The sequence below is a fragment of the Orbicella franksi genome, chromosome 1 (genome assembly GCF_964199315.1).
Source record: "Orbicella franksi chromosome 1, jaOrbFran1.1, whole genome shotgun sequence".
NCBI classification, from domain to species: domain Eukaryota; kingdom Metazoa; phylum Cnidaria; class Anthozoa; order Scleractinia; family Merulinidae; genus Orbicella; species Orbicella franksi.
Window position 1 is genome coordinate 25689661 of NC_138145.1, and position 20778 is coordinate 25710438.

At 39.9% G+C, this 20778-nt stretch overlaps 1 protein-coding gene across 1 annotated transcript; it reads left to right on the plus strand.

Moving 5' to 3' along the window:
- The first annotated feature begins 796 nt into the window (after positions 1-796).
- LOC145498801 (uncharacterized) lies at positions 797-18531 on the plus strand. The gene is made up of 10 exons (XM_081478741.1): positions 797-1525; positions 9492-9793; positions 10429-10645; positions 11253-11273; positions 11855-11905; positions 12837-13145; positions 13463-13816; positions 14638-14807; positions 15821-15911; positions 16748-18531. The coding sequence occupies exons 1-10, from the start codon at positions 1453-1455 to the stop codon at positions 17008-17010; spliced, it is 1851 nt and encodes a 616-aa protein (XP_081334867.1). The 5' UTR covers positions 797-1452; the 3' UTR covers positions 17011-18531.
- Positions 18532-20778: the final 2247 nt, after the last annotated feature.

Consider the following 20778-nt stretch of genomic DNA (forward strand, 5'->3'; position numbering starts at 1 on the left):
CGTCACGAGAAAGCTGAAAAGGCAAGAGAGTAACAGAAAAGGCAGATTCTGAGTGCTGCTGTCACAGAGAGCTAATCGATTTTACACGTACAGTTTTCTCTGGTTCACTCAAAGGCACAACACGATCAAATGGTTCATCTCAGTCTGATGTAGTGAAAAATGTTGTTCGACGACGAAGTGGAAGTAAAACTTACCATATTTGGTACTTTTCAATTTAAAACAAAAAAAATTGGTAATACCTTAACTTTCTTCCAGTTCCGTGATGAAATATCATCAGGCAAAGGAATTATGGGATCCTCTCTCTTTTAAATTTCCCCATCATCATTTTCCACGCCCTAGACTGAAATTAAATGATACTTTGTTGATTCTTCCAAAAACCGAGTTCAGTAACTAATGTTCTTTACTCATTTAAAACATTCCCATTGGTTAGGCCTAGCTCACACAAGCGACATAACTACATAATCACATATTTCGGTACTGTGGTTATCGACATAAAGACATCAGGAAAAGATCAGTTTTTTTCACTGATTTCGTTATTTTCATGCTGTTATGTTGTTATTATGTCGTTATGTCAGGATGTTCGTACTGCAAACATAACGACATAAAGTCCTTCTTATGTCGTTATGTCGTTAGTGTGAACTAGGTTTTACTAAGGCACCGTTTCTTTTGTAGATTTCGCTAGGTCAAGAGACGGACAGACTAAAACTCACACCAAGTGTGAACAGGTCAGTAATGGAGGCGGAAGTAGAAGAGTTAAAATTCCAACTCCAGTAGAACTAGCAGCCAGAGCGGGATATTGAGCTTTCTGTTTAGATTCTTTCGGAAAGTATGTGTCATTTAAGTGAGCTTCGGCATTTTACATCCTAATAGTCCATCTGAAGTAAGACTCGTAAGATCTGTCAGATGGCCAACTTCAACATTATTTGGGTCTTCGTCACGCATTACGTTTTTCACTAAAATGTTGCGTGACTACCCAAACATGAAATTTCAATGGAAAGGGATAAGAATTGAAAGACTGTGAGGGGGTAGCAGGGTGAATATACTTTATATGGCTGGCCTAACCTATAAATTAGTTAAATGCATCCTTATATTTTCAGTTTGTTACTCCTTAGAACTCAGGCAAGCTGTGTAAAACCTATAAAACGTCAAGCAGCGTACGTCAGATCGAGGTCTCAAAGCGTACGTGTTAGCAAAACAGGAAGTTAACGGCCTCGTTTCTGAGCAGGGTGGGGGAAGCCCCTTCTAAGATTGGAATTGGATAACATTGGAATGGAGGCGCGAAGGTGAGGCTAATGTTTTAACCTGAAACTGTTGATCTGGCGATAAAGCTCTAAAAATCGTCCGCATTGAATGTGTTATTGAAGGGACACTTTGTTCTTGTCGCTTGTTGACGCCGTGTAAAGTCGTTGCTGAAGACCCGAGTGGAAAATATATGTGCTTGTCGAAACAATCATGGCTGGACAAACAAGAGATCTAGAAGAGCTTAAACAGCCTCTTTTGGCAATGGACACAGAGGATGATTACGGTAAAACTTAACTGTTTATGGTTTATAATCTATACTATTAGGAATGCTCAGCATATGGCTTGATCCATGCAATGTTTTTGATTGCGTCAATCAAGTGTTTAGCCTCGAGTATGAATATTCAACAACTGCTAGAGCCTTACAAAGGCGTAATTATGCTAGTAGTTTAAGAGAGAAGTAGAGCAGGAAGAAACAAATATAGAGATATCGATCACGGGGAATTGTTGATGATCAATTTTCGTTTTATCAGTCAGTTTGTATTGACTGATTTAGGTCGTTATTGGTTGCAATGCAGCACAGTCATGCCACAGCATATATTTGTCAATGTCGTAATTCAGTTATGTTCGAAATGTTTTAAATACAGTGGTTCTTCGTCAACTGTTCATTGTTTGCAGCTTCGTAGATCGTACTTTGTAAACTGGAGAATCTTTCGATATCATTCTGCTTATCGATGCTGTATCGCCAAGACTTAAAATGTTCATCGTTAGTTTCCGACCGGAAGTACAATTTGACATGCATCACTGAGGGCCTCTTCATATGAGCCCGGTCAACCGGGCTGGCTCGGTTTCCGAGATCTCTGCCTCGCCACTCTTTCCTTCGTAAGAATGTCGATGGGTTCATATGAGAAGTAGGGCTGGCCCGGTTACCGAGATCTCGGTTTTTGCGACCGATATCTCGGTAACTGGGATGAAAATTTTCCCATATGAACACTCCAGCCCGGGTAACAGGGACGAAACTTTTTAGTCAAAATAGTTTCGCTTTTGCAACATAGCGGCCAAATGGCATAATGTTTGTCTTGCATGTATTTACACTTTAGGAGTATGCGAATTAGCTTTACTAGTAAAGTTACAAGAGTTCACAAAGCTACGACAGCCGCGAACGATACAAGTTTATGTTCCACCATTTTGGTTGTGTTTCTTGGATTTCATCCCGGTTAGCCTGCGTTGCAGCCGGACGTGTCGGAATATACCGGCGGTTTAGACTGTCTGCGACGCAGGCTAATCCCGGTAGGCCGGGCTGGAATTTCCCATATGAAGACTATGAACAGACAATAAAATTCGTCCCGGTAACCAAGCGGGCCCGGCTACCGGGCTCATATGAAGAGGCCCTGAAGTGACTCGGAACCTTGAAAATCTCGGGTGTCGGAAAATTTTCGACCGATGTCGAAAACTCTCAAGGTTAAGTCACGAAGTCTCGTTTTTCTGTGTTTCTCTGTCTATGGGTTTGAAGTCTCAACATCGGATTTTCAAGTCTCGGCGAGTCTCGGAATTTATTTGTTGATATTTGGAGCAATAGATTATTGAGTAAAGGAGTACTATCATTAACATGACTTCGAAAATTCAAAACCCAAGGACATGTTTTCATCAATGGAAAGCTATGTAAGTGCACTGAAGCTATAATTGTATAAAAGGGTTGTTATAATAAGTTATGCATGCACAATGTTGTGGTGTTAAAAGTTGAAAGGTTTGTCGTCATGTCTCAGTTGCAAAAGTCCCAAAAAACTAATCACATTGTGCTCTCCCTTCAACATTTCACTTGTAGACAGTCATAATTTTAGTACTGTTGAGTTTTTTGACCAATGGAGCAAAATCGCCGTACTGCTGGCCCTCTAATAGGGTCAATAAGTCTCCCAGAACTCCATGAAAGTGAAATTATTTGAACTATAGAGTGTGTTCCTTGTCACGCAATAAAAAGTAAAATCAAAAACCATTCAGTGGATAAAGTCAAGAAATTGTGATATTATAGACGATAAATAAAGAAGACAGTTCTCCAAGTTTAAGGTGTGTGCGTTGTCCCAAAGTTGAAGTATCAGTCGAAATGCTCCGCGCAAAATTATTGAGCCTAGTATGGAGCCGCCATGTTGGTGAACCTCCTTGGTCCTCCAATGTGCGGCCGGAAAATAGTGTAAATATCTGGAAATTACTTTGGCTATCTAGTCGACTCATTATCTGAACCGAACCAAAAAACATTTACACAAGCACTTTTCCTAATACTTTAACTCTTAAAATGGATAAAAATCACGAGATAAGTGTATATTTTTCGACAAACGCGATGTTAGCTTTATGTCACGCACCGCCGTAACTCCGAAATTCAAAATGCGCTGGTTTCCAAACGAAGGACGCTATTTAGCTGGAAAGTTGTAAACAGGTATAAATTTAGCACCTCTTATGCCGGATGAGGATAAAGCTTTTAGTGGCTCTTTAGTTTTGGATTTGAGAATTTCATGACGTCACGTGAACACACTCTATACACACATGCATGAATGTGAAACGCACCAAACGTCACAACAGTGCATGAGAACTGGGCCAGCGATTGAAGATCCCTGTCCTCGCGACCACGGAATCCAAGCTAAGTGGGCCAAGATATGGGCACATATTTGTTTTGAGTGGCGGCTGTCACTCAAACAGAGTTTCGATCTCTTCTATTTCGCTTTCGAGTGGAATTTTTTTATTCTAGAGATCTGTTTTGTTTATTTTCGTAATGTTATCCGATGTACTGAGATTGGATTAAAGTAAATTGCTGCAATACCTGTGGTGTTTTATCCGACGGAGTTTAATTTTTCTTTTTATATAGATACATTTCCTGATGGCTTAGTTTACTAAGTGCGCATATTTTTCAACCATACTTTCGAGTTACTGACGTCATTGAGTGGTAAACATCTCACGCTTTCTTATTTTAGAAGAAAATGAACAGAATACGGAAGTAAAACTTGCTGTGGTACCATGCTAAAATCACAAACAAAAAAAAAACAAATATCATCTCATGGAAACAAATTTCAGAGCAAGGATACGTGATTCACCTACAGTTCTGTATCGGTCTGTGTATACTAACCAAGTCAAGTGCGTTTATATTGTCTTCGTCAGAAAGCGAAAGAACTGAAGTTGCGAATAATTTTATGCGTCGTTGTCGAAGACGTGATGGTCCATAACTAAGTCGGCTGTCATCAGACAAGTATCAAGTAGAGCTGGCTCAGCTTGTAAGTTTTGATCCAGTTAATTATGGCGGCAAAGTTGGGTTACCGAAGGCTTCCTTCTCAACCAGGTACTGCTTCATCTTTCACGGTTTTCGTCTTCAGTGTATAAAATATACTCCTAGATAGTCGAACGAAAATTATATGTTTATTGTTATTGTTATATTTTATTTCATTATATTTTGTTTCGGAAGGGTCGCCAACGCGATCGCTCGCGATGCACCGATTTCACGTTTGGCCGACAGAAAATTGGGGAGCGTTAGTAATTTCATTCAAGGTGTAGTGATGTTCGGTAAGATGGTAGTCGAGGAGGAAAGCATGTTTTCGTTATTTCTAATAAAGAGCTCTGAACATAGTGGACATTAGATCTAGATATATCGAAAAATCTCAGCTGCTGGTTAGACCGGAAAATACTCAATCACTTGCACAATCGAATCGCTCATTCATTTCAAGCTAATGATTGATTGGTGTTGGAATTTCTAGTGGAAACCTTGCATTTAAAACTTTGCCTATCAACAACTGTAACAGACGTAAATTTACGATGAGAAGTACGTACTTCTGCCGAGATTCATCCCAAAGCAACTCTCGATATTATTATAATGGTCTACATTGTACTCAGCAAATATCACACGGTAACACCCCCCTTCCTGGGGGGGTACTCCCTTATTACATAGGTATGTGCGGCTCCAAAGGATATGTTTTTTTTAGTTGTTTAGGTCAGAAATAGGGTCAGAAATCGGGTATAGTTTTTGCACTCTACTCTTGCATTGGGTATGTTTTTAGAGGAAGCTATCCTATCAACTAAAAGGCTTTTAGAAAATCGGCCCTATGTAAATACGCGCGCTGATTGCTTTAAAATCACGTTTCTATTAGATTATGAGCTCAAGATTTCTATCGCGTGATAGTTGACTCGGGCTGCACCCTCGTCAACTATCACGCATAGAAATCGAGAGCGAATAATCCAATTGTTTTAGTATAAATCTACTAGACGTTCAAAACTTTATCTAAATCCTCTTCACAGACACTTCGAAAACACCAAGAAGCGACCGTCATTTTTTAACAAGCGCACACTGCTACGCTACTCACTATCTATCATGGAATAGATCCCCTGGTGAGTAGCATAGCCAATCAGAGAACGGCATTCGTGATAGAACGCTAGTAGATTTATACTAAAGCTCGATAGAAACACGATACATGTTTTCTATTTCTTAAACAAACATTGCCTTTAACATTGGTCTGAAAGGGGGAACTAATTATAAGGCAGCTCTGAAAAAGGGTATGGATTAAAGGGCCTGGGGCCCGTTTCTAGAAGGCCCCGGGAACTTTTCGGGCCCGTAAAGCCATTTTTAGTTCAGCTTTATCTAAAAACGGAGAAGTGTATACGCCTGAAACTTCTTGAATGAAGGGAACCTCTGTTCATATTAAGAATATGTGAATAAAACAGCTCTGTAATCGTAAGGTTCGAGATTTTGCTATGGCTTTCCGGGCCCGAAAAGTTTCCGGGGCTTTCGAGAAACGGGCTCCAGGTCTTTAAGAGGTACTATGATCAAATTTTTACCCGTTGATTTTTTAGGTGTATCACATAGAATTCCATATTTTCAAATGGCTTCAAATATATGCATTAGTTCCGGAGATATTTACGTTTGAAAAATGTGCAAAATATGCAAATGATATACACTGAACCCAATATTATATTAAGGTAATTCCATCGAAATAGAACTAACAATAGATTTTCTTTCAAACTTTACCTGTTGGCTGCTTATATCAAGAGAACTTAAAATTTGAAATAAGAAAGGGGGGTCCCCATATTCGTTTAGGAGCAGGAGGACCTTCAATAAACCTAATAATTCCTGAAATTATCTGCTTTAAGAAACGTTTATACTTTAACCATTTACCCTACGCTTAAGAGAGCAGAAAGATAGAAAGAAAGTTAAGCGAGAAATACAACAGTGGATGTACAGTAATAGCCCACGTATAAGAACCTGGGTTTTAAGAACCTGTTAGGCTAAAATTTTCATTTTAAGCCCCCTCCACGTAAGAACCTATTAAGGCTAACATTTTAAGTTAGGTTCTTATCAGTGGGGTTGCTGTAAAAGTGTATAGGTAGAAACTACTGAATTAAGATCATCATCTATTTTAAAGTAACTTGACATAACTTTTTTTTCTTTCAAGCTTAAGTACCATGTTGTATGTCTATTGTGTTTGCCATCCAAATAATTCCCCAAGTATTTGCAAGTACTGTACTCTACTACAGTATCAAAGAAAGCTTTCTGGCCATCTCCAACTCTGTGAGAATCACAAAATATTAAATGTAAAATATCAAAATATATCCCAATGAAATAAAAAACTGCAAAATATCAAAACAACGTAAGCTCCCAATGGGCAATGCCTCAGCTTCTCAACATGAGTTTCTTTGTTATGTTTTTTTAAGGACATACTGTACCTGCACTGAACTGCCTATAGGCATTGCTCTATGGTACAAATAAATGATTTATACTGTATTATGAGATGATATTTCTAATATATATAGTGTATTCAGATGAAATTCATATGAAAATATAAGAACCTATTTTAAGAACCTTGGTAGCCTAAATATGCTTTAAGTACCATTTATATAAGAACCTATTTAGGCTAAACTGAAAAATTCAGGTTCTTATACGTGGGCTATTACTGTATTGCATAACTGTTAAGGAGCAATTTGATGTACGTTTCATGATAAGCGCACACATATTTAGTCGACAGGGATACAATGTGTTCCAAGCACGCAGTGTTCTGGGGCCACCTATTATCTTTTACGAGTCCTAGCTATGCTCTCATTTTCCCTGATAATATTTTTCTCTTCAATAGAAATTGGTCCATATTCACTGCATAGAAAGAAGGTGATCTCTGCATTGAAACTAAATAAAAAAATCGTTAGGTTCCAGTACTCGTTTCCGAGGAAAAAACGATGATTTGTCTCTCGCAAGCCAAGCCGTTTAGAAAAAGCCACCATTTTGAATATGTTGTGTATGTGCACGCGCTCGTGAGCGCGCGCTAATGACGCGAAAATCATGCGCAGTAGGGATGCGCAATGCAATTCTGAGGAATCACCTTAAGTATATAAATAGAGCTATCTCGGTCAATTTGCAGCAGAATCCATTGAAACTTGGTAGGCCAATAGCGGAGCTCCGGCGGCCCGAAGGGCCGCCAAGCGGAGCCCCATACTCATATAGGAAAGAAAATAAAACCCATGAGTTGATTTTCTCATGGTTATCATGGCTAGCGGTATTGCTCGTGGGCGCGTACGCACCACGGCGACGACGGAGTCGCGCAAAACGCGGCCATTGGCGGCCATACTCCAAATAATAGGTTGACAGAGACATGCAGCCTTTGTTTACTGTGTACTTCTTTGATATTGGACATCCATGTTATGATCAATTGACACCTGTCAAAACAAGGTATCCGCTGAACAGTACCAGGGGACCATACCGTGGGCTCAAGTTTACAGCTCATCGAGGTCACGTGTTTTTTTAAGTTGACTGCTGCCAAGTGCTGGTTTTCGATTGGATTGGATAGTGATTTTCAGCTTGAAAAACATTAAACGAGGCCACGAACTCGAGCTAACATATTTATATGCTTGCTGGATCGTGCATATGAGACACCGTTAGCAAATATCAAAATGGATCGCCAAAGGTTGCCGGAAAAGCCTTTAATATTGGGGAGGTCTGGAACCCAGTATGTTGCCATGGTAACAAAACTGTTATGCTCGTATTGTGGAGCACATTTAATAGAGTCTTACTGCAAAGAATCAAACATTTCTGATACAAATTGGCTAAGATATCTTTCTTCATCATATTTGATCAAAATTTGGTTGAGAGTATGACGTCATCATTTGGCTAATTTGCATATTTTAAAAACTTGAATATCTCAGGAATGAAAAGAGAGATTCGAAAATAGTGAACGGCATTTTTCTTTGCATACAGACTTCTTGTTTATGTTTTAAAATGGCTTAGATAGGAGAGATTTACTATGACGATTTTCGTCATAGTACCACTTTAAATAGGGTATAAAATTTTTGGTCGCGTCATAAATAGGGTAGGGAAAATTACAGACTTTGGTCTTCTAAATAAGGGGTAAGGGTTTTGAGAAACGGGCCGCAAACTCCCCACCCAATTTGTCCGGGAAAATTCCCCCCCCCCTCCCCCTCCCCCTGCCCTGGGACGGCAAGCAAAGCGGTGAGTCAAACACTCCATCGACAGCAGGAACAGTTTGGCGATGTTTCTATCATCAAGAATGATACTCAACTGTAAATGGGTACGGAAACACCACAGTCAGTTTCCTGCATTAACGATAAAAATCTCTAAAATATTTCGGCGGGTTTCAATACCCTTCTATCATTTATTCCACGTGTCACATCTACAAGGAACAAACTTCTTCAGTCTAACTGAGAACTTGCTATGGTTTGGGAAGGGCTCTCGTGTATGAATGGTCAGGTACGAAAATGGCTGCTCTACAATGGAAGGCTGGGGTAAGGAACTTAAACAACGCAAAACATTGCTTGAATCTCTTGCAGCTTTAGTCTTTTGAAAATGCGGTATTGATAGGAATGTTCGAAACCTTTAATTTGTTAGGGACGATGTTTTAAAGGAAGTCTAATTAATTTAGTATACTCGCCGGCTAAAGTGTTCAACACAGAAAGCCGATAAAACTGATGTTTGACGGTTTTGTTTAGGCGTGCTGCGAGTGCCTTCTATCGTTCGACAGAAAGTATGTGCAGTCAATCAGCGATCGTCTTTGCCATTAGTCAGTCGCTGGCTTGCGTTATTAAAGCAAATTACAGCAAGTAGCAACCCAGTTCATGAAGAGTGTATTTAAAGTGCCCGTTTTCAGCCACGTCTTTTGTAAATGTTGGTTATCATTTGTGTGGCAGTCAGTGATCATGATGGGTGGTACATACCTTTCCTTCTGGCACAGGTATAGCTTCATTGTCATTTTATCTTTTCTCGAACACATCTGTAGATTCTTTGCCTTCGTTCAGCTTCGGATCCATTGGAAGTGATGATTTCAACGGAGGAGCAGATGTCCGCTTTGTAACCTTAGAGGAAAAAACAATGTTTTACAAAGTGCAATCACGGAGCGGAGGAAAAGCGAAACAGCGTGTATGTGATGGAGAGGTACAAATGGAAGCGCGTTCACCAGTGAGTCAGATCCTCAGAATAAGGGTGTGGGTGTTCCGAGCGAGAGAGGCTGCGGAGCTCCAAAAAGATGGAAACGGGCCGGTGGAACTGAAAGTCGAGTATGGACCGCAAGATATAGACAAGGTCTGTTTAGGTTAATTTTTCTGTTTCTGTTTTTTTTTTTCTTGTATCGTCATTTGAAGTCGTTTTGGTTCTTTCTAAGAGGACATGAATGATAAATGAGTCCATCCCCATATGGGCCTTATTCTCAAGGTAATCCCTGCCAAGGTATTTTAAGATAACTCTCGGTTTCGGAAATCCCAGAAGGGTCTGGGAATAGCCAATCCCGCAACGCGCGTCGTGACATCCGCAGGAGAACTGGGTACTTAAAATACCTCGAGAGAAATCACCTTGGAAATAAGACCTATATAAGGAATTACCTTTCTTTCCCTTTTTCCTCAGTTTGTTCCTACGTTTTATTCTATATTACTTCAGTAAGTGGTATATACGGGTCTTTGAAATAACGCGAATAGAGGGACAATATAGTTCAAATTGAAGACAGATAAACAAACAAAAAAAATATTTAAATACTTACAAATTTGACTATCCCAAACAGAGAATGACGGTGCTAAATATTAATTTCCAAGACAGGATATTATTCAGAATCTTGGGAATAAATTAGTGTCGCAGAAATCCGTTCATTTCTTATAACAAGCCAAGTTCAATCACAAGATCACCTTCATGTTAATTGTTTTTCGTTTCGTGTGACGTTTAAACAGCAATTGTTCTCGGTGGACCTTGACTCTGTTTATGACGGCCGCTTCGCTCCAGTGTATGAACTGGCCAAAGTCGAAATGGACAAGAGAAATCTTTTTCAACTTCTTGTTCAGCTCTATTTTCCTGGCAATGGAGCGGAGGAGGAGGTTCAGCAGTTTTTTAGTAAGCCGTTTTTGATGAGAAGCAAGCCCAGGAACAAGAAGAGGAAAATCAATGAGGGTAGGCTGCCAAGTTTATTTATCAGCGGTGGAATGTTAGGAGTTGGTCAAATGTTGTGTTCGGTCGCGTCTCCAAGAACTGATTGAACCCGCGGTATGTAACAGGAGGGCCCTGAACGGGAAGGGAGGGGGGGGGGGGTACCAATCCCATTGTTCAACCCAATTTTTTCCTAAATCCCATTTCCCAGCCTATTTTTCTTCCCAAATCCTAGTCCTATTCGCATTTTGTGCTTGTGATTCCCTGTCCCATTGACCCCAATCCCGTTGACCCCAATCCCATTTTCCCAGTGAAAAGAGGCAAATCCTAGTCACTATTTTGCCCCTTTAAAAATTTAAGATTTTACACCAATTCCCTTTGCTGCTCAATCATCACTGTTGAGAGCCGTCGGCTGGTGAAAACGCGCTCTATTGTAGTGAATATCGATAATTCTCCTAGACTTATCGGATTCTGTATACGTAAACAAGATATTTTTTATCAATTTCTTGTATAGAATAAACGCATCAAAATGAACATTTTTACCTAGCTTTTTGTATAGACGAAGCTTTTAATTCTATACCTTAGCTCTTCTGTTTATTCTTCCTAACATACTGTATGTCATTTATTTCAGTTGGCGGCGAAGGAGAAGAAGGTTAGTTTTTTTGGTGTGGGAGGCGCAGTGGCCTCATGGTTAGTGCGTCTCGACTCCGGATCGAGTAGTCCGGGTTCGGGCCCTGGCCAAGGATATTGTGTTGTGTTCTTGGGTGAGACACTTAACTCTCACAGTGCTTCTCTTCACCCAGGTGTATAAATGGGTACCGGCGAATTTAATGCTGGGGATAACCCTGCGATGGACTAGCATCCCACCCAGGGGGTAGTAGAAATACTCTTAGTCCCTTCATGTTACAGAGACCGGAGATAAGGGATGGGCGACTTGGCTCGCAAGCGGACTTTAAATAGTTTGGTAAGATGGCGGAGAAGAGGACATATGATCAATTCTTTCAGTGGAAATATAAAGGTCTAAACAATTTTTAAAATCAGTGGTCTAAACAAGTATATGATCTTGTTTTATGAAAGGAAGGGGAGTTCCCTCCACGAAAGATCTGAGTAATTTACATTTATGTATGTTTATATCTACTTTTTTCTTGTTGCTTTTATGACCGAAACCTGATAGCATTAAACACTGTTTATCTTGAAAATGACTAAAAATAAACCTTTTCTCTAATTTTGTAGATTCCACGGACCAGAGCTGTAGTCCGGACAGCTCGATCGGCAACATGACAGGTAGGTTAATAAGTCAATTTCGCTATATTAGTGAAAAAATAAAAATAAAATGCTTCTTTATACGGGGTGACCACATCAGTTACAAAACTGCTGTCAACGTGGGTCCTATCGATGTAAAAAAAAAGATGAATAGAAAAAGATAACATGACGCCGTGGTTCAGGGAACTAAAACAAAAGATATCGTTTATTCTTGCCTCAACATCAGTTGTTAGATACTTATTATACCAAAGTTTCTAGGTCAACATGGTATTTTATTTAGTCAGCGTACTTTATTTTGTGATATGATACTTGTTTTATTTATGTTCGTTTTGATCAATTGTATATTTCGATATCATGGGGAAATTTATTTTATTTATTATATTACATTTTATTAGTTAATTGTAGGTCTACATCAGCCGCATTGGCTGTCAATTTTGTAACCTGCACTACTAAAAAAATGATGATGATGATGATGATGATGTGATTTCTTTTGTTTAAGTCCCCGTTGCCTCGGCGCCAAGTTATAATTTTGATATATCGAAATGGCCTATTCATCTCTACTGTGTGTTGTGTCTTTCAAGATACATCATTTATTTTGAACGAGTTTAGTTCATTATTTTACAACCTGTTATGTCCTTTTAAATATTTCTCCCGAACTTTAAATATATAATGTTTCATAAGTTCACTTGTATATCTTCACCATATATGCGGCTATATTACGAACTCACAACGTGACCAGCTCCCAGTTATCTTAATAGCTCTGTTGGTAGAGCACTGCATCAATATCTCACAGGTTAAGGGTTCGAGTCCCTTTCAAGGGCAAGTGTCCACATTGTGTTCATAACTTTGATTATCTTTCATACAGTGTATATTTCTCCCGTAAATCAACTTCATGTTGTTTCTATATTTACTTGCATATCAGGTTTGACTATCTCTTGTATTTCATCCTTAGCATCTGCTGAATTCCAAAACCTCCGCGTCGTTGAGCATCTGGAAGCCAAACGTGCACACATCGAACATCTGTCGTTCGTGGTTTCTAGTGCTGGCGCCAATAAGGCTGATATTGGATATCACTTTAAACTGAAAGATCCTGATGTATGCGAGGACTTTGAAGAAGGAGATATTGTTGGTTTTTACAAGGATGACAATGGGACCGCAAGCATTCAGCTGCTAGATAACAAGAATGGAAAAGAGGCTTTCATGGCAGGTGTCATTAGCCGATCGGCATACCTAGAAGCCACACCGCCCATTGATGAAGATGGTTTGTTTTATTTGTTCGCGCGCATTGTCTGTTTTGAAAAGTTATCTTCTAGAAACAGATCATTTGGTAGAAAAAAGGTTATATTAGTGAAAGACTGATCCCCTAACTTGATCACTCAATCGCGGGCCAAAACAACTAGTATAAGAAATTAGTCTGTTTGAGAAACAATTAGGGATTAATTGTACGCGTGAACAGATTGGACTTTTTAGCACCTCGCCACTAGTGGAGTCCTTGTGCATCCTTCTGGGACATCGTTCTTATTTCTGTTTGTTTTCAACCATGCATTGGTTTTTACCCTCATATTTGTTACGTTTTAGATGCTACAGATGTTGTTTGTGTCATTGGAGTAATCAAAGTGAAGTGCATCGGTTCTGTCCGAGCGGGTGAACGAATTTATGCTACTGTCGACCTAGACAATCCCGGCACAGCCATCCCAGAATCCCACCTGCCACCCAGTGTAGTCCTTGGCAAAACCAGCATACTGTTAGGTATGTCAATGGAGGAAAAGAAGGCATCTAAGCTGGATGATGTCAATTTGGTTCAGTGCTTTGTGTGTATAGTGCTCGGAGTCAACGATAAAGCAATCGCAGCGGAAATAGAGAACATGTACGATCACTTTGAGATGGATCTAGCTGTGAAACTCCGGAGAGAGAGAAAGAAAATGAGAAGACGTGAGTATCATGACGTCCAAGGTGCAGTCTTACCCACCCAACCGGGGAAAGAACCGCACGGGTGCAAAAAGATACTTTACGGCTATATGTAGATTTTTTTCTCAGTTTGTAAATTCTTCCTTAAACTGGATGCATTTTGAGTAGAACATGTGAATTGGATTGCATTGGAGTAGAGCATGTAAATCTAGAAAAGGAATATCAGCGTGGATAAATAGTTCCCATGTAACTTTTAGGAGGTGATTCTGGTCACTGCAAGTCAGTTGATGCCTTGCAAAGTAGTCTGAACGTATGTTCACCCTCAGTGTAACACTTCCGTTGAGAAGATAATGGTATTATAAAATACTTCAGATTTCATTAATTTATTATCAAGTGGGTTTTGCTATATTAAGGTGTAACTGTTTCACTTTTCCTTCGTGAAAACGGAATTTGTCAAGTACACAAAAAGGTAAATGAGAGGTTTAAAGACTGGTTGGTTGGTTGGTTGGTTAGTTTGCTAATTGATTCTTTGATTAATTGACTGGCTGACTGACTGACTGACTGACTGACTGGCTGGCTGGCTGGCTGACTGACTGACTGACTGACTGACTGACTGTTTGACGGACTGACTAACTGACTGACTGACCGGCTGACTGACTGGCTGACTGGCTGACTGACTGACTGACTGACTGACTGACTGACTGACTGGCTGACTGACCCTACTGACTGACTGACTGACTGACTGACTGACTGACTGACTGGCTGGCTGACTGACTGACTGACTGACTGACTGAAAGATATCTGATTAATTTATTGATTCTTTAATTTTTCTTTTTCCTATGCAGTGTTGTGTTCAACGGCATTTGGTCTCGTTATCATTGTTGGCTTGATCGCGTTCTGTATGTACCAATTCCTCTATCCGGGAACTGCCTTAAGATACTGGATGTGTAAGCGGGGCTCCCTAGCTGGCCACACGTCGTCTTTTAAATTTATTCCTTTAGGCGACACTGCACAGGTATCTTTAATATTTAAGTGGAATTAAAATAAGTAAACGATTGGCCATTATGGGCTAGTAACAATTAACTCATGCTTATGACGGTAAATGTTAATTAAATTTCTGGTCCCGATCAGAAACTGTCTGAGGTAAAAACGAGGCATAGAAACATGCAGGTGAAAAAGTCAAGGTACTAAACCATTTGGATCTACATAAAAGATAAGCGCAGTTTGTTTCGGAAGGCAGTGTGTATGAGGCATTTGCAGGGATGTAGCTCATGGGTGAATGCCATGCGTGCACCTGGCTTGAAAGTTAATCAAGCTGGTAGGCACACTGATCAAGCAAGAAAAGTAAATTTGCTTCCACTTCACACACAAAGTTTACGTTGTTCAGCTATTAAAATAAACGTTTGGACATCTTTCAAGTTAAAGCGAATCTTTGGTGACAAAAATTGTCTCATAAGCATAGCGCTTCTGTCCATGATGGAGATACAAAGTTATCAACTCTAAATTTGAAAGAGAGGCACGGTTAACTGTCCCAAAAAGATATTTCCGCCCGATGTATCAAGTGAATACCTTTCTTGTGATGCAAACAAAGTATGGGCTCAGTAGATCTTTATGCCACCCAGTCATTGTGTAGCCTTCGAAAACCAATAATCCTTCAGTATGTTGTACACAAAGAGAGATAGAGAGAGAGAGAGAGTTCGCCAATAACTAAGTTGCACAATCTCTTTTAACATCTGGAGTCGACTTTTGTACCCAGACCTGATGCCTTCTCGTTGCAAAGTCGTAGTCTAATTACGTAACTTTTCAACACCCGCGTCAGCAAACATTAACCTAAAATATTTGCATAACTAGTGGAACCAGGTAACTATAGTTGAGCTGATAACAAAGAAAGTCTTCATGGTAGCTCACGATATTAAATATTCCAATTAAACTCAGGAAAAGTGAGCGATCTCTTTTGCTCTACCACCACCAGCACCATCACCATCATCACTGTTGTTTACATTTGGAATCGTTTGATTTCCATTGCAGCGTTGCTTGACAAGAGGAGTTGAATTTACGTTGGATGAACTAAGAGAAAAATTGTCGCATCTAGATGATGTTCCGCCTGTGAATTCTACAAGTGAGTAACGCCATTTTTTTATCTGGAACGTTATCCACAGAACCTGCTCATTTTTCCAGCATATAAAAGTATTTATGTCTTTTATCTTCTTTTACTGGCTGATGCAGACCAATGAAGTAAATATCAAACTATTACCTAACTTACCGGAGTTAGCATGGTTTAAAATTTTCTAAGTTAGCAAAGACCATTTCATTTTTATCTACACATTGTTTGAAAGCAGATTTTACATTCACCCAGGATTAAAATGTTGATGAAGGTTTTAGTTCCTCTTTTCAGTCGTTTTCATTGCTAGTGTTAAGTTAACTTTTCATATAAAGGATTTATGTCTTTCTGTCTGTCTGTCTGTCTGTCTGTTTGCATGTGACGTTTGTGATCAGTCAATTTCAAAACTAGAGGAAAGAAAATATAAAGAGGAAACCTAATTGAAAAAAATATAAAACTAATTCAAAATTTATGCTTACCTTGTATTAGATTAGTCGTGGATTCATCGAGTGTAAACAAAGTTATCGACTGTTATCTTGCTGTGCCAACAAATTTTCAAAACCAAACACTAAAAGAAAAGTATAGCAATCGATAAGGAGAATTGATATGTTGACCTTAAATTGGAGTTGAAAGGCGTAGAGTAACAAAAAACACGTGACTTTGAGCGTATTGGGTAGAATGTTTAGGTAGTCGAGTGAATGCGAGTTCAATTCATGATTTAGGATTTACACCACAAATGACATTTTAAAATTCTCTCGCTTGCCTTTTGCCAGTCACAATGAAAAAAAGTTATCGATTATATAATGAACGCGCTTATCTTAATTGACGTGTTTTGTTGGCTTGTTTTCGTTTAGAGGTACCTGGAAAGCACCATTATTACTTAAACGTTGACCGTTGTGCATTTGGTGGCAACCTCAAGCTGTCTGCTCACGTCAAAGGCATTCCCAGCAACAAGCAGGTATGCGGGCCGATTATCTTTGCTGTGAATTATAACTGTTCAGCTGTTTATTACCACCAGGAGTCGCCATACGAAGGCTGGAAACGATATCAGTCGGTCAAATATTATTCCTATTTGCGTAAATTTTTGCAGTGCAAGCCTGAAGAGGAGTTTGAGTGATATTATGAACTGATTGAGGATCCCCAGTTTCTCAGGATCAGATCAACGTGTAAATATAGCGATCCACCGTCTTCAGCTAAAATGGTGATTCATCAAGTTGCTTGCAACGAACGTAGCACTTTTCCGCTTTATAGTGGGCCTTTTTAAGTGATTTTCGTATGCACATAACCGTCCATAATGTATTTTAAGATCATCAGCTATTTATACTTTTTTTTATGTAAAAAAAGTAATCTTTTGTGGTTCCCGTGGAAATCGAAGTTATTTTTCTTACATACGTAAAGAGTATGACGTAGTAGTGAAACGCTTCGCGGGTTTCCCAACACTGAAAACGTGTTAGAGGAAATTATAGGTTCAATACAGTGGCGGACCACCCCCCCCCCCTCCCCCTTATTTTGGCTAAAAAAGAAGAAATCACAGAGGGAAGAAAAGCCGGCAGGGCAAGCAGAACAAAACCGCCCCCCACACCTTGTTAGCTCAAGGTCTGGATCCGCCACTGCAATAAGGTTAATTTTCGGTAGAGTGCAATTATATAAAAGTGATATTTTTGGTGTTTTAGAAGACATCGTTTGCTTGGAAGCCTGTACAAATACCGGTAGTGCACTAAATATTGTACTTTCAGCAAACTTTAGATAATGCACCTGGTTAAATAACAATTTGTACGCGCGTTAAATAGAATGAACGTATTCGTCGCTGAACGAACTGAAATGACTTAGCGAAATAAACCTCAACTGACTTTATACAGTTTTATTGGCTGGGCATAATACATTCTGCAGATGTACATTAGAAACTAGCTTTGTTGAGATCGTCATTTGTCAGCTGATTTTATGAGGTCTATGATGTGGCTTTTCTCCAAATGCAGCTGAGTTTATTCAGGCTACTTTCTGGTTTTTAGCCCTCCTTATATTGTTCCTAACATGATGCAATCGTGTTTTTCGTTAGTAGAAATATAGTACTCTTATCGTTGTAATACGATTTACGTTGAAGTTGAAGAGAGTAGAATAAACCCGTGAAGTCCAAGTTCTACGAGTGTTCTTATTTCCAGTCTTTGCAGATCCAACGTTACCTTGGAACCCGAGACAAGTTCCTCTCCCGCAGGAAACGAGTTGCTCTGAGCTAATTCCCGAGTAAAGTTAATTTCCTAGAGTCAAGCACACAAATTTCCAGCCAGTTAGCCCTCTCAACGCCCGTTTTTCCCATTTAGAGTTCAGAGCGACAAAACCCGTTGTCATAAAGGGAACCACTACAATCCCACAATGCTTTCGAAGACAGACCCAAGGGAACGTACTACTTACTGCTTATACGTTACTGAAAATTTGTTCTCTTCTGTACTCCCGAGATTCCCGTACTATAATGTGATTGTTACAGTTTCTTGCACATTATTTACTGTAACTTTATTTGATGGCCCTAACGTTTCCGGCGGGCACTTATAACGGGCCGTTACGTGCCTTCTTTCAGAGGGTTGCCGGCTGCGTTTGAGCAGTACCACACATTTGCTATGTGTATTTGTGCCGATCCATCCAAATAAAATAGAAATGTTTTGTAGAAAATTTCAAGGAAGGAATTGGTCTTTGCTTTGTACTGAACAAAGGTATTAGACCGTATTAGTTTCTACGAGAACTGTTAGGCTGCGTCATCCTCGGAGACCCAGGGGCAGCTAGTCGGGACGACCCGATATTTTCGCGCGAGCGATATTTTCGGGCAAAAGTTTAAACTGTCACCCGAAAATATCGGTCTTCGATGATGGGGCTTCGTTGATGACCAATTGAAACACTCAGATATTTATCAACTAGAAGTTAATAAAGGTAAATTAACCGCCGTGGCGAGTTTGTGAAGCCGACGTTTCGAGCGTAAGCGCTTTGCTCTGAAACGTCGCTTGAAACGTCAACTTCACAAACTGGCCACGGCGATTAATATAATCTACCTTTATTAACTTAGTTGATGCATAGCTAATTTGTTTGATAGTGACTTGTCATATATTGACTTTGGATTAACGGTCATCTGAGACAAACCTAAGAATAGTTTTGTGCAGGTTCCTACATTTGTTATTTGCATTGGCTCTTGAAATCAAGTCAAGTTGCATTGGACGTTGCTTCCTCTGGGGAAGCCGGGGTTTATGGACGGAGAGGCGTTCAAAATACGGCGTCATACTCCCGCCTTTACATTGCATCATTATATATCACATTATTGTAGACAAAATAAATGCATCGTTCAGCACTAAAATGGACGGTGAAAGTAAAGTACTAAAATCATCTTGCGTACTTAATTTTCTCTTAAGTCTGCACTCAACTCGGTTTACATAATTGTGAATTCCTCTGTCTTGTAAAACCCTACTAAAGCATAGTTATGTTTAAGTGCCTTGGGAGAGACGCTATTTCTTACCATTTTGGACCAGCAGGGCAATTGCTTTATCGACTTCGAAAAAGCTTTCGATAGTGTTAACAGGAACGTCACCTGGCAACTCAGGGGGTCATTATGGAGTTCCACCAAAGTTTATTAGGCTGATTCAGGAGTTATATGAAGCCTCATCCTGTCAAGTCATTCACAACGGGAAATTGTCAGAGCCATTTGAGATGAACACGGGAGTCCGTCAAGGCCCGGGGGGGGGGTTACTCCCTTATATGGGCTATATAGGTATGTGCGGCCCCAAAGGGTATGGTTTTTTAGCTGTTTTGGTCATAAATAGGGTATCGCTTTTAGCTGATTTTGGTCATAAAAAGGGTATGGTTTTTGCACTCTAGCCTTGATATGGGTATGTTTTTAAGAAGAAGCCACTTTTTCATCATTATCGAGAAGAAAATCAACAAAAGCCCTTCACAAATTATGTTTACGGTAATTTGACATTGGTCTGAACTAGGGAACCAATTAAAACGCATGTCTGAAACAGGGTTTTGATTTAAGGGTCAGGTCATAAATAGTGTGACGAATTTTTGGTCAGGTCATAAATAGGGTGGGGAATATCGCAGATTTTGGTCATAAATAGGGTAAGGATTTTGGGAAGTGGGCCGCATACCCCCACCTAATTTTTCTGGGAGTACCGCCCCCGGGCGTCAAGGTTGCTTGCTGTCACCAATGATCTTCATAATGGTCGTGGACTGGATTATGAGCGAGGTAGAAAGTCAGGGTAAAACAGGTATACAATGGACACTTACATCGCAACTCCATGACTTGGATTATGCAGATGACATATGTCTTCTTCTTCTCAGAAACTGCAACATATGCAAACCAAGACCAACCATCTGGCACTGGTTGCAGAGAAAACTGGCCTCAGGATCAGCAAAGAAAAGACCAAAGTCATGAGAGCTAACAGCAAACAGCGGAGAAGATCAAGCTGAAAGATGTGGAACTGTTGGACGTCCACAGCTTTACGTATTTAGGAGTATCGTCACATCAGACAGAGGAGCGGACCAAAATGTAAAAAGCAGGATAGGCAAAGCCAGGGAGGTCTTTAATACTCTAAGACCAGTGTGGAACACAACATCAATATCCATAAAAACCAAGCTACGAATATTCATCACCAATGTGAAGTCAGTTCTTCTACACGGTTCCGAGACCTGGGGAGTCACAAGATCCATATCAAACAAGCTGCAAACCTTCACTAATCAATGTCTGAGAAAGATCCTCAAGATTTACTGGCAAGAGAAAATCAACAAAAGAGAACTTTGGGCAAGAACAGAGCAAGAATGTATTCCAGCAGAGATCGCCAGGCGCAAATGGAATTGAATTGGCCGCACATTGCGGAAACCAACATCTGATACAACCAGACAGGCC

Excerpts from the sequence above, each read along its gene's own strand:
- LOC145498801 (XM_081478741.1), top strand. The coding sequence starts at position 1,453 with ATGGCTGGACAAACAAGAGATCTAGAAGAGCTTAAACAGCCTCTTTTG. Across the intron at positions 9,794-10,428 it reads GACCGCAAGATATAGACAAG|CAATTGTTCTCGGTGGACCT; the intron begins GTCTGTTTAGGT and ends ACGTTTAAACAG. Across the intron at positions 10,646-11,252 it reads GAAGAGGAAAATCAATGAGG|TTGGCGGCGAAGGAGAAGAA; the intron begins GTAGGCTGCCAA and ends CATTTATTTCAG.